This window comes from Ascaphus truei, chromosome 4, assembly GCF_040206685.1.
Source record: "Ascaphus truei isolate aAscTru1 chromosome 4, aAscTru1.hap1, whole genome shotgun sequence".
In the NCBI taxonomy this organism is placed as follows: Eukaryota; Metazoa; Chordata; class Amphibia; order Anura; family Ascaphidae; genus Ascaphus; species Ascaphus truei.
The window spans coordinates 299,091,505-299,105,510 of record NC_134486.1 but is presented as its reverse complement, the minus strand read 5'-3'; the positions used below and the strand labels follow the sequence as shown (position 1 = coordinate 299,105,510).

The window sequence follows — 14,006 nt, the reverse complement described above, 5'->3', positions numbered from 1 at the left end:
ACTAGCAGCTTGAGTGTGTGGGGCAGTACCTCTTAGGCTCCTCCCTACGCGTTTCGTGACGGGGAACGTCACTTTGTCAGGGGATTGTGGAGCCTCGTCAATCCCGTGTGCAATATATAGCCCCAGTTTAACCCCTTGTATACAGGAGCCACTTCGGGCCAAGAATAACAGGGTGATTTCACTTGCTGATAATTACCATCAGATGGGTATAAGCTTAATCACCTCTGAAGCGACTCCCTGACTCACTTAGGAATCATTGGATCACTGATACAAAAACAGTAAAAATGTATAACAACATATAAAATTACATTGGATAAGAAAATAAATTATTAGTTACAGTGCATCAAAGAAATGATGCTAAATCAAAATCGATGTTTAACCCTTTAGGGGAGAGGGTCTTGAGAGTATAGATCCAGAAGGTTTCTTGCTGTGAAACCCTCTGTAGTCTATCACCCCCTCTAATACCCACCTTGGGGCAATCTATGCCGATACATGTGAGCCCCTCTGGGGATTGATTATGGTGCAATTTAAAATGGTTGGAAACACTATGTGTTTCGAAGCCATTTTTAATATTGTACACATGTTCGGCAAATCTTCGTTTCAGTGGTCTCCCCGTCCTGCCCACATATTGTAATTTACAGGGACATTCTAAAAGGTAAACACAGAAATTAGATTTGCAATTAATAAATGAACGGATTTCAAAACTTTTACCAGTTACATTGGATTTGAATTCTTTACACTTTGATCCATAACTGCAACCAATGTACTTCTTACAGGGGAAATAACCTTTAAGTTCTTTTAACCACATTGTTTGTCCCAGTCCTTGATGTTTCCTAGGGCAACTAGGGGCCAGCTGGGATTTTAAGTTTTGAGCTTTTTTTATACACAATTTGCGGTTTGTCAGGTATTATAGATTGTAGAATAGGATCTCTTTGTAGGATCCCCCAGTGTTTATTAAACACTTTGGATATCTCCCTAGACATACCATTAAATTGTGTAATAAAAGGGAGAAATACTTTATTTGTATTTGCAGCTACTTTTTTAACCGGATGGATCAAGGAAGCCCTTTCTATGTTGTTAGCTTGCTCAATAGCATTTTTAACAACTTTCCTATTGTATTTCCTATCTTTAAACTTATTGCCCATGTCCTCAATTTGTTCCTTATACACTTCCAATTGAGAACAATTTCTTTTTACCCTAAGTGCTTGTCCTTTTGGGATATTTTTTAACCAATGGGGATGGTGGTGGCTAGATGCTAAGACATAGGAGTTGGCATTCACCTCTTTGTAATAAGTTTTAGTGTGTATCTCATTTTTAACAGTGTAGAGAGTTAGATCCAGGAAGTTTATAGACTGTGAACTAGTACTAAACGTAAATTGTATATAATAGTCGTTTGTATTGAGATGTTCTTTGAAGGCCTCTAATTCTTCTTTAGTGCCCTTCCAGACGCATAGCACATCATCGATGTAGCGTTTCCAGAGTACCAGGTTTGCACCATATGGGTTGTGGTTTAGGATGTAATTTTCTTCCCACATGCCCATAAAAATGTTAGCATAACTTGGTGCAAACCAGGTACCTATCGCGGTCCCACACGTCTGGAGGTAATAGCAGCCATCATGAGAGAAATAATTGTGGATGAGTATATACCTGATGGCCTCTATAATAAATATTTTAACTGAGGATTCCATACTGGTATCTTTATTCAAAATCCACTCTATGGCCTTCAGACCCATTTCATGGTCTATAATGGTGTAAAGGGACACCACGTCGCATGTGACCCAAATCAGATCTTCTTCCCATGTTAGATCTTCAATGGTTCGTAACACATGCGACGTGTCCTTGAGATGTGATGGTATTTCTACCACATACTTCTGTAATAGATGATCCACAAATTGAGAAAGTTTGGATGTTAGGGACCCTACCCCTGAGATGATAGGTCTACCTGGGGGTTTCAAGGGATTTTTGTGGATCTTCGGGATAAAATAGAAGAGTGGTATTTTAGGTTGCTCTATTAATAAGAACTCCAACTCTTTTTTGCTGATAATACCCGTATCATACCCTTTTGCCAGCCATTCTGATAACTGAATACCATATTCCTTCGTGGGGTTACTTTTCAGTGTTTTATAGGTTTCCTATCACTTAATATTCGTTGGGATTCTTCCTGATAGTAGTCCCTGTTCATGACTACTATCCCGCCACCTTTATCAGCTGGCTTAATCACTATCTGATTATTATTTGATAATGATTTTACTGCTTCCTTCTCATTTGTGGTCATATTTTGTTTTTTACATTTGAAGTCTTGGCTCAAGTTTTCTAAGTCTCCTATGACCATTTCCGCAAAGGTGTCTATAAACTTCCCTTTACACATCTTAGGGTAAAATGTTGAACTTTTCTTGAATGCAGTCAGTGGGGACTTCACTGCATTTGTACTAGCTGTGTCCATGTTAACAGCTCTAGTGACTGCATCTTTGATGAAATACTTCTTTAGTGTTAACTTCCTAACATATTTATGTACATCAATAAATGTTTTAAACATGTTAGGTCCCTGGACTTGAGCAAAAGTGAGTCCCTTTTCTAATACTTTTGTCTCAACATCAGAAAGTTTGTGATCACTAAGATTAAAGATATTCTGTTTTTTCACCAATCTCTGCCTGCATTTATTCTTTTTCTGTTTTCTTGTTCCTCCCCTCTTTCCTCGGAGACGTCTGCTCGTGATCTGTTTCTTTCTAACTCCCTGGGTCCTTGCCACTCTCTCCGGCTCTCTCTCCTGGCTTCGTGAAAGGGCTTCTGACCTCTGCGTTGCTCTAAAAAAGGAGGAACAAATCTTTTATTACTTTCTCCATCTCTATCTTCTCTTTCATTTGATCTCCATAGTGGTGATCTCTCCCTATATTTTCTACAAGTTTGATCTCCCTCAGATGTCTGTGATCTAAATGATTCATATCTTGTTTGACTGTTTTCTGGATTCTTCAGATCTTTTATATCTTTTTTATCAGTCTTTGTCTCATTCTTCTTACTTTGAGCATGTTTAGAATTTGAGTTTTTATGAGACACTTTAATTGTTTTAATTACTGGTGGTGCTATATTGATTACTCCTTCTACATTATCTGTTGAGACTGTCACCTGTTCTCTTTTCCAGTTACGTTGTTTATTTTCGTCATAATCTTTTTTGTCTCTTGCAAATTTAATTTGCTTATTCAATTTAGTTTCTCTATCCAATTTTTCTATTCTTAAAATCACTTTGTCCTCTAGTTCCTTATATTCCTTTAGTTCCATAAAGGGTTCCAGATTCTCCTTAATCTGATTAATCTCACTGTTAATGATCTCCAAAGTAGAGGCTCTTTGTTTGATCACTAACCGTATGAGATTAACAGAACATTGGTCCAGATAGAAGTTCCACTCCTCCATGAAACTTTCTTTATCTTGATCTAACGTGGGGACTTTTAAAACTCTTAAGCCCCTTGGGATTCTCTTGCACTCCAGATATTTTTTAAGAGCGTAAGAGTCCCAAGTCTGCTTAACTTCATGATGTAATAGTTTCTCTAATTTTGAGAACTGCGTTTCTAGATTTTCTATTTCCAGATCCATACAGTCTGGATTTTCATCAAATACCCCATCAAAATTGCAACCTCTAAGTGCTCTATTTGTGAAAAGAGCCATGCTAATGACAAAAGTGTATGGGTGATATGTGAGGTGAGCAGCTATACAGTGTGAGATAACAACAATAAAAATACAAAATATACTGTGACAAGCGCTATACCTAAAATAAAACTATGCAGTGCATATGTGAATTAATTAGTGCAGTGCACAACTAAAGCAGCCTGGTAATCTACTGAGGAATATCCCAAAATAAACCTCAAAACAAGAATATAAATACAAAAATAGACATAAACCTGGCGCATGTGTAAATACAGTGAAATGATATTAAAGTCCAAATATACAGACTATTGCTCCCAATCCTGAGTGGTCATCTGATGGTAGATGGTATCAAAATCACAGTTCACAAAGCAAAGAGAAAAACAGTCCTCCTCATGATATATTCAACCTGCAGATGTATGACATAAAGCAGAGAGACAGGACATTGCGCAGTATGTTTAGTTGCCAAATGTGACCTTATGATCAAAGCTCAATGAGATGCCTACTTACTAGAAGTAGATAGGATGCATGCAGGGGAGAGAATCTGTACTTGGAGCCTTCTGGGTCCCAGTCGCCTCTGGTGTACCACGAACCCCTCGTGGTATCCTCCGCTTCCGTGGACGTCAGGCAGGTCTCCCTTTCAGGAACGTAGTCTCCTGGATCGGCTTCAGGATTCCTTCAGCCTCATATTTCCTCCAGTGGGGATAAAAGAGGGCAAAGGATTGCGCAGTAGTAAAAAACTTTAATGACGCCTACCTAAAACAAATAAAATACTCACAAAGGACGGTGAGTATAAAAACAAAGATGTGCCCGACCCAGCACAACCCAAACGCCGCACTCAGTCTTTGAATGTCCTCTTCGGTGCCGCGTGTACCTCGCGGGATTCCGGCGCAGTTTGGATGACGTCACCGTCTCCTCTTCAATGACTAGCAGCTTGAGTGTGTGGGGCAGTACCTCTTAGGCTCCTCCCTACACATTTCGTGACGGGGAACGTCACTTCGTCAGGGGATTGTGGAGCCTCGTCAATCCCGTGTGCAATATATAGCCCCAGTTTAACCCCTTGTATACAGGAGCCACTTCGGGCCAAGAATAACAGGGTGATTTCACTTGCTGATAATTACCATCAGATGGGTATAAGCTTAATCACCTCTGAAGCGACTCCCTGACTCACTTAGGAATCATTGGATCACTGATACAAAAACAGTAAAAATGTATAACAACATATAAAATTACATTGGATGAGAAAATAAATGATTAGTTACAGTGCATCAAAGAAATGATGCTAAATCAAAATCGATGTTTAACCCTTTAGGGGAGAGGGTCTTGAGAGTATAGATCCAGAAGGTTTCTTGCTGTGAAACCCTCTGTAGTCTATCACCCCCGCGCACTACAAAATCTGTCGCCACCTGCATGATTCGCATTGTTTTTGCCTCACGCCATTAAAAATATTTTAGAGTACAATAACATGCAATTTATTCTAGACTTTTAAAGGAGCAATCCTTGCCTTACAAACTTCCCCCCTCCACCCATACATTTTTTTATGTGGGTAGGAAGTAGGAGGTCCCTGAATCTGAACCATGTTCATTTCAGCTCTGGGAATATCCAAGATATGTGCCAGGAAAGAGTCTACCAAGGTAGCGTCACCTCCACCAGAAGTATAATGGTGTTTAAATCTCCCACGTTGCGCAGTGCCATTATGTTCAAATAAAGAGGAGAGGAGGGGATGAGAGGGAGGTAAAAAAATAAATAAAACCAGAACAAGGGGGATCTACTTCTTTAAGCATTTCCCTGTTCTCTTTTGGAGAAAAAATAAATAAAACCATTTGTGCAACAAATAATGCTGGATATGTCTACCCACATTCAGCCACAGAACTCCTACAATTGGAGATAATGGTATCTTAAACATACCAGGACTGGCATGCTGATTTTTTTTTTGTAGTGGTTGTTATGCACTTCAATGCAAAATGTTTCAGTACTTTTGTGGAAAGGGGTCTCTCTTGGTGTTTGGAAGTGGATAGATTTTCTGGTGTCCTGTCTAGACAACTGGCTCTGGGAACTTAATTCATGATATTTACGGGGTCTGGATTCTCAAGGTACACTGTAGGGGTTATAGAAATGCATCAGCTCCCTTAAGATTGGCAGATTAGGCAATTGACTTGCAATGCCTTTTATTGGCTGCCATTTTCTGACAAAGATAAGTGTTAGCAAGCACATGTTAGCCCAAACACTGAATGCCTTATCCATTTTTGTATCTCAATCGCAGCTTAGTAGCTCTTTAATATGCTGAACAATGTGTTTTTTTTTTTTAATGAGGCACTTTGATGAAATCTGTATCTTTATACCACAAAATAAGAGTTGCATGTGACCTCTTCAGCTGGGATTAGGCATTGTATTTTGGTATGGAGAGTACATTTTGTTGAAGAGTTTCCCAAATTCCATTGACTTGATTCTACCGATGTCTCTATTCCAACTTTTTGCCAACTATGGATAATTTCACATTTAGGTCACCCATCAATATTTAGCCTCCTCAGGCACTGAGCATGGAATTTTGTTCCCTGTTGAAGGTGCCCATTACATTTCTGGGGTTGGTTAGTATTTTATATCTCCTATTAAAGTAGATATTAGGCATGTTTTATTGTTGTACGTAACCATGTTATTTTACACTGTAAATCAGTGTTAATTTAACATAAACGGTCAAATGTCCTGCAATATGCCATTAGAAAACAGAGTTAAGGGTACAATCCACTGAGTTTAGAAACCGCATTCTGTAAAGAACAGTCATTGTTTTCCATACTGTACACCAATCTTGTAACCCGTAAAGTAAAAATTCAATGTTTTACATACAATGCTAAAGGAAAATATACCTGAGAGAAGGGAGATGACATTGCCGTAAAATCACCATAAACTCCAAATTGAAATATTTACAAAAATCTTGAGGGGAAATTTTAAAAAATACTTTATTTTTTACAGTTACCTGTAAAAGCATTTATTTCTTTAAAGTAATATCCATAATTAGTTCAATGTTTGTTCCTATTTGATTGTACGTGAAAGTGATGAAAGGTTTGTTTTTTCAGTAGAAATGCTATTAATCACAGATCTCGCTGATTTTTCTTTTGCTGATCATGCCTGTAGTTATAGGACTGCAATAATGTAAAGGTATGATAATGGTACAGCTCAAAGTTCTCATTCCAAAACACTCACATCTCATCCTCTTTGCTGTCAAGGAGGCCGGCAACACATTGACAAGGGGTTATAATATTCAGGTACTGAATGTTGTTCCATGGATTTCATTTCAGGTTTCACCAAATAAGACATTTGTGCAGTGGATTGCTAAATATTTAGTTGGTTAGGTGACCTCAATTGTTCTCTCCTGTCAATGCAGAGTAATGTATTAAAGCCTCCTTAGCAGCATAGGGTTAATTATTTGGCCTCTGCTTGGCTCTATTGACACCCATAATGATTGTGCAGTGTGGCCTCTCATCTTTGTGTTTTTTATACACTTTGCTCGTTATAAAGTTTACGCTCCCTTATAATTACTTGGAAGACTGTAAGATTGCATTAATTATTTGATCTAAATAAGAGTTGTATACATAACCCATTTGGTTGCGGTCTATATTAAAAATGTAAAGAGTACATTGTTAGGCTTGTTATTGGTTTAGTTTTCACTCATTCACAAGGGTGCATTACATTGTGCATTATGTCCAATTTGTGCCATTGCGTTGTTGTAAAATGCAAATGATGTGTCAAATATTCCTCATCATTTGCGTAAACCTTCTGTTCTTCAGTAAAAATGTATTTCTTCATAAATGGCAACTGGCTTCTCTTGAAGCGTTTCAAAGGGTGTGGATTGCTTAAGTGAATTATGCTTGTTGTTGCGTTTGCTGGGAAAAGGTATTTTTTTCCTGTACAGCATATACAGTATAAAAGTATGTTGATATGAGCAAAAAATGTCCTAGGCGCAGGCCCTGATATACAATACCAGTCCAATGTGGAAAACAGTCCTTGGAATATGAGGTAGGTTGAGACAGTCTCTTACTGCAACAGAACACTGGCTATGTGCTATTCACGCGAGATTCATGCTGTGTGGAAACAGAGAAAACAAAGAACACCATTGCACAGCACACAAGTGACTGTGAGGCACCCTCACCCCCTGCTAACTACTTACAATGTTGTAGTAATCAGCGTACAGAAATTGGTAACTTTAGCTTTCAAGCAGACGGCACTTAGTAAGACACCCCATCATCCCCCACATCATGTGAGTGCATTGTTTGAGGTTTTACTATTGTAGTTTAATAAATTGTATTTTGGTACCGCACATGGTTCTCCATATTGTATTACGAGGTCACACTAGTGGAGACCAGGATCGGAGGATTGATCTATGATCACTGGATCCAAGACTGGCGGGAGCACACCATATCAGAGGGTCGGCATCAGATGACCAAGGAGGACCTATCCCTAAAGTTACCAATTTCTGTACGCTGATTACTACAACATTGTAAGTAGTTAGCAGGGGGTGAGGGTGCCTCACAGTCACTTGCGTGCTGTGCAATGGTGTTCTTTGTTTTCTCTGTTTCCATACAGCATGAATCTCGCGTGAATAGCACATAGCCAGTGTTCTGTTGCAGTAAGAGACTGTCTCAACCTACCTCATATTCCAAGGACTGTTTTCCATATTGGACTGGTATTGTATATAAGGGCCTGCGCCTAGGGCATTTTTTGCTCATATCAACATTGTTTTTCAGATATATCCTTGTGGAAGGATTTATATTATATTGTCCAAAGGCTGCCATCCTGTTACTTCTGTCCCCCAGAAAGTTGGGATTTTATGCATGTGTAATTTCAAAGTACAGTAATTAGTACACAGTTTGTAGATATATTAATTCACCTTATTAGATAGTTTAGTATTTTTGTGTTTATAGTTCACCATTTATATTGATTATTTTATTATCTTTGTTGTATAAGCCATCACTGTAAGCATGGTTAGTCACAATTTTGTTTTAATAGTTGAGCGCTTTCCATGTGTTAGTTTCTAGCTCTTTGACATCATATATACAATTATACTTGTCTAAGTACTTAGTTGAATCTTAGAACATTGAGCGCTCACATCTTTACTCTTCGTCTCTGAAAGTATGGCTCAAAATAAAATGTATATCTGTGGCAATACTTTTGCCAGACGGTAGAGCCCGACAGGAAATTGGTATGCTGCTGGGAATTTACGGAGATACCTTACTAATTATTTAATACTGTGAAAGTAATGCAACTCTCCAAAAAAATAAATGTGACTGCTTCTAACCATAAGTCTCCCTTTTTGTCTTCAGTGGCATTGGTCGCAACTGGCCATGGGCTTCTGGAGGAAGCAGCATTCTGGCTGAATTTGGAACTCTGCACTTGGAGTTTATCCATTTAAGTCAAGTGTCTGGGAACCCAATTTTTGCTGAAAAGGTGAGCTTGATTTAACTAAGAAGTACCTGATTTTTATAAGCATTGAAACATGTTAAATGGCTGTTCTCTGCAAGAACACGAAGAATGCATCCCTAAATTAGATGGATTAAGCCTCAAGGGAATAGCTGTTAAAACTGTGTCCATATTGCATTTGGTATAACATTTGCTCTTCATTAATATTGCAAGTCAAAGTTCCATAGATGGCAATAACACTTGGCAACAGATAAGATACGACCTCCTCAGAAGAGGTTATGTTTGTAAAGAGATTATAATTGTCCTTTCATTTCTTTGAGGATTTGCCAAAAAAAAGTTATCTTCCTTGTGGTGTACCAAAGACCAGTGCAGAGAAATTACAATTGGATAGTGCTGCACCTGAATAACTCCATTCCACCAACTAAGAACATGAATAAAAAGAAACTGGGTGCTGACAAATGAAAAACATTGTGCCTGCAGAGATTAGTAATTTACAAACCGCGTGCTAGCACACCTTGACAATTGAATGATGTGGATTCCCTAATGGCTAACAAGCCAGCCAAGTACATATTCGCATTTTGCTTGTGCACTCCAGAAAATCTGTTTATTTTTCCCGAGTAACGTGGGTTTAGTTATTATTAAGAAGATAATGGTGATCCAGGAGTTACATCTGCAGGAGAACATCCTATGCATCATACTGTATCATAGTACAGCTAAAATGGTTCAATGCTGGAATTTAATAAGTACCCTTGTTTCAACTGCTGCTTTTCTGTGCCACCCCACTACACACACACACACACACACACACACACACACACACACACTTCCTTAAGCTCCTTTTTTATATTTATTTTTTGTAACATTATTTTGATTTTTTTTTCCTCCTAATTTTGGGCTACAAAAAAATGAGGTGATTGGGATGAGGGGTTAGATGGGGACATAAATAATAGGGAAGGGTATATGGGAGATAGGGGGATGCACACGTAGCTTTACTTACAACACAAATGGTATAACACGTTACAGCATTAACATTTCTGTTGAACACTCTTTTTTATTTATTTTTTTATTTTTACACATATTCACTATATTGTACGTGTCTCACATCTATCCCTGTTGCTCTCATTGCATACAACCAAGGTTTTAATTTGTCTCATCTTAATGAACTGTAACTGATTGGCTATGTACGTCGGTGTATTATTGGAAATAATGATTTAAAGAGCAAATCCATTGGGGACTCTTTCTTTCCGTTTTTTTTTTTTGTTTTTTTCCCAAGTACATGATTCAAGCAGGGGGTCTCCGGAGCTGAATCCTGTTAATTTCAGCTCCAGAGACCCCCTGCTCCTGGAAGTACTAACCTCCATAGTGGGTGCCGGTAGTCACTACATGGTTCACATTATGGTCAATTTTTCAAAACTCCTGGGCCCTGAAGGCCAATAGGAAGCTGTTATGTCACCTGGTGCGGCTTTCTGTTGGCCCATAAGACGCGAGGGCTTTAAACTGCCGAAATATTTAGAGACTCCATTAAAAGGCAAGTATCTCTGGAAGCAGGGGGTCCCCGGAGCTGAAATGAATGGGGTTCAGCTTCGGAGATCCCCTGCTTCATCCTGTATTTAAAGGGGAGGGAAATGTAATGTATTGCTCCTTTGAGTATCAATTTAAGTGATGTACTATGTACTGTATATACTGTGTAATTCAATGCTGCAAAGGCATTCTGTATGCTGAATATGCAGCTCTAAAGGTTAACTGACTAGAAATAGCAATATTCAGTTTCAGCAATATTGATGTATATAAAACCTCCCGACATTTCTAGTCTAGTCATGTCTAGTCATGATCGCAGAATTCCCTGTTATATGGACTCTAAGAATCTCCCATTTAAATGTTATTTTTAAAGTGTATGTGAATACCTTGCTGTCTCAGTGACGGGAAGGTGGCAAGGAATGTTCAAGAATATGTATAGTGGTACTGTACTTTTGCTGGTAGGTTTAACAATAGAATGAAAATCTGAATGATATACCTGGCTAAAGTGGGAAAGGTACTACAATTAAATCAATTTAACAAAGGGTATAGTCACCTCAAGATCGTTATGGGATATTTCAATGCAACGAATGGTGCCCTCCAGAAAGACGAAGCATCAGTTGGCAAGTATGGTATGGTAACAATGGGGAGACAGATTGGTAGAATTTGCAGAATGTGAAAACGTGTAGATATTGAACTAATTCTTCAAGAGAAATCCAAATAGAAAATGGACATGGAATGGGCCCAATGGAAAAAGAGAATTAAGTATCCTAGCTAACAAGAAACAAGACTCCACAGTCCTGAACCGTTTTGACACACAAAGTTATCTCTGATAGATTTGCTGCAAATTACATCTGAATGCGAAGATAGAAAGCAGAAAACTGATTAAAAGGGGGGAAAAAAGATAAAAACTATCAACATCAATAATCTCAAGAATAACAGCAGAGCATTTAAACTGGAACTGAAAAAAGGCTTCAGCTTGCTCAAAATACATGGGGACACACCATTATGAAGAACCTATGAATATTGTAGTTGAAAGCACAAGACAAACTAGGAATCGCTGACAACAAACAGGATAAGAAAATATGTGATGAGACAAAGCACGTACTGAGGAGACGACCCGAAATAAAGCAATTCCAAGATACAAGAATTGAATATGCAAAGCTGTGCAAGATATCTGCAAACGTTTAACTGAAAATGTAAGAAAATGGAACTGTGATCTGGTAAGAAGACCATCAAAGATGACAAAAGCTTAAAGAAGATGAAGCAGCGACTTATGATTGGGAAGAGGCAAATTATTGCATGCAAACAAGATGATGGATCAACAATAAGACACTGCACCTATGAAGAGTTGAGAGCTTCTACATGAAATTGTATGAGAACACATAAGCCAGCAGAGGAAGAGCCAGAAGAAACATCCGATTTACTACGTGTCCTTCCAGAAGAAGTAACAACAGCAATAAATACATAAAGAATGGGAAGAATCCTGGGAAGATGGCATTACAACTGAAATCGTGAAAGAAGTAGAGAAAATCTTTGCAAAACTCTTTACATGCAGTTTGAATGAAAGGCCATACAAGAAGTGATTTCCCAAAGTAATGATTACAATCTACCACTCATTTTAAGATTGTTAAATATGGAAAAACCATTTTAATTCTGTCTGCACCTCTGTGGTACTAAATGCATTAAGACAAATTGGTGACGCATACATTGATGATGCAAAGAACATTTACGAGTGCCACATGAACCATTGGGTTCAATAAAGATTCAAGCAAGATGTGGATCAGCAAGGGAGTGCGACAGGAAAACACCATGCCACCAAAGCAACATTTGAAAATCATTCCTTGTGTCAAAACCGTTAAGGACTGTGCAGTCTTCAATCACCTGTTTCTGCTTAGCTAGGATATAGTCTATGTCCATGTCGTTCTTTATTCCATTGGGTCCACTTCATGACCATTTTTCTGTTTTTGATTCTTGATAAATAAATGTGATGTACAAGTTTTCATAAACTGCTAATTCTGCCAATCTGTCTTCATGCTTGTTCCTGGTGCAGTACCCTTCATCTGGCATCTTAATGACAATTCTGACTGCTCTTTCCAATGAGAGTTCATACTCTGTGGTTTCTCTATCACTTGTTAATGATGAGGCCTACTCCACTGATTCTTCCATTTTCTCTCCACATATAGATGTAGCAAAGCTTGCTGTCTCCGGAGCCGCCGCTGATAAAGTTTAAAGCTGCCTCCGGAGATGGTGCTGCCATGGTTGCCCTGCGGGTGGTTCATGTTTCCGGATTGGACCCCCCGCAGCAATAATCCTCAGGCACCCGGGCAGTCGCGGTCCCGTGACTTGCACCAGTGCCGAAAACAGCAAGTCCTGCTACATCTGTACCCTAGCATCCATGGCTGCGAATAGGAAAAGATGTAAAAGCAAGAATTATTACTCTTAAAAATCAGTAGTGACCTTTTAGCATTTATAGGAAGACCATTTTTATTTTAGTCTCCAAACAGCTTCTTTGATCCCCACAATTGGAAAAAGTGTGACCAGCAAAGAGACTATTGTCAAATGGACACAAGTAGCATCACAATATCTAATACAATTTTAAATAGAGTGTTAATTTCACCAGTTTATCAGAAAATTTACTTTGATATCTAGCTTTCCAGAGTCCTGGTCTTGAAGCTTCAACCAATTGGGAGAAAAAATGAAACGCACACACATGTACAGATGTGTGTAAGCGGGCGCAAGAACAGATGTGCGTAAGCTATGGTCTTGTTGAAATGTATGAAATCATTGTAGAATAAAACTAATCACATTGAGTGTATGTCACAGAAGGATGCGTGCTCTTGATACTGTACATCTGCTGATGTGTTTTGTGAGACTCGCTCCTCCTGAGCTTTTGATCCAGTCCTAATTAAAAAATGTTCTGCCATAGATGCAGACTTATACACAGGGCTTGACAAACTAGGGAAAAACCCACTCCCCCCCCCCACCCCCAAAAAACAAATTCCCTCCCTCACAACTCTTACCTGCAGCGGGGTCCTGCTGCAATCTCCGTCTTCTCCCCTGCAAATTGTACTCTTTCCCCTGCAGGTCCTGAAAATTTTGACAATGCGTTGCCATGGCAACGGGGCGCGTGATGTCCCGCAGCGTTCTGTTACCATAGCAACGCAGTCTCATTTGACGCCACGCGTCCATTTTTTCAGGACCTGTGAGGAAAAGTATAAGTTGCAAGGGAAAACAGAGATCACCACACCTGTGGACCCCGCTGCAGGTAAGCACTTGACAGCGGTCAAAATGCACTTGCCCGTGGCGTGCGGGCGAGTGCATTTGTCGAGCCCTGCTTATACATACAACAGAATTACCAAAATGCCAGAACTTGCCACAGCCAACAAATTAAGTAAACATTTTGCTACACTTTAGGGTAAACTGGTAAATATTGAAAA

General features: G+C 39.0%; 1 protein-coding gene across 1 annotated transcript in view; it reads left to right on the top strand.

The window, feature by feature from the left end:
- The window catches only part of MAN1A1 (mannosidase alpha class 1A member 1), a 292,996-nt gene that overhangs the window by 233,932 nt on the left and 45,058 nt on the right, over positions 1-14,006 (top strand). The window contains exon 6 of the mRNA XM_075597752.1: positions 8,955-9,078. Coding sequence (XP_075453867.1) covers positions 8,955-9,078 — 124 coding nt within the window. The remainder of the gene's footprint in view (positions 1-8,954; positions 9,079-14,006) is intronic.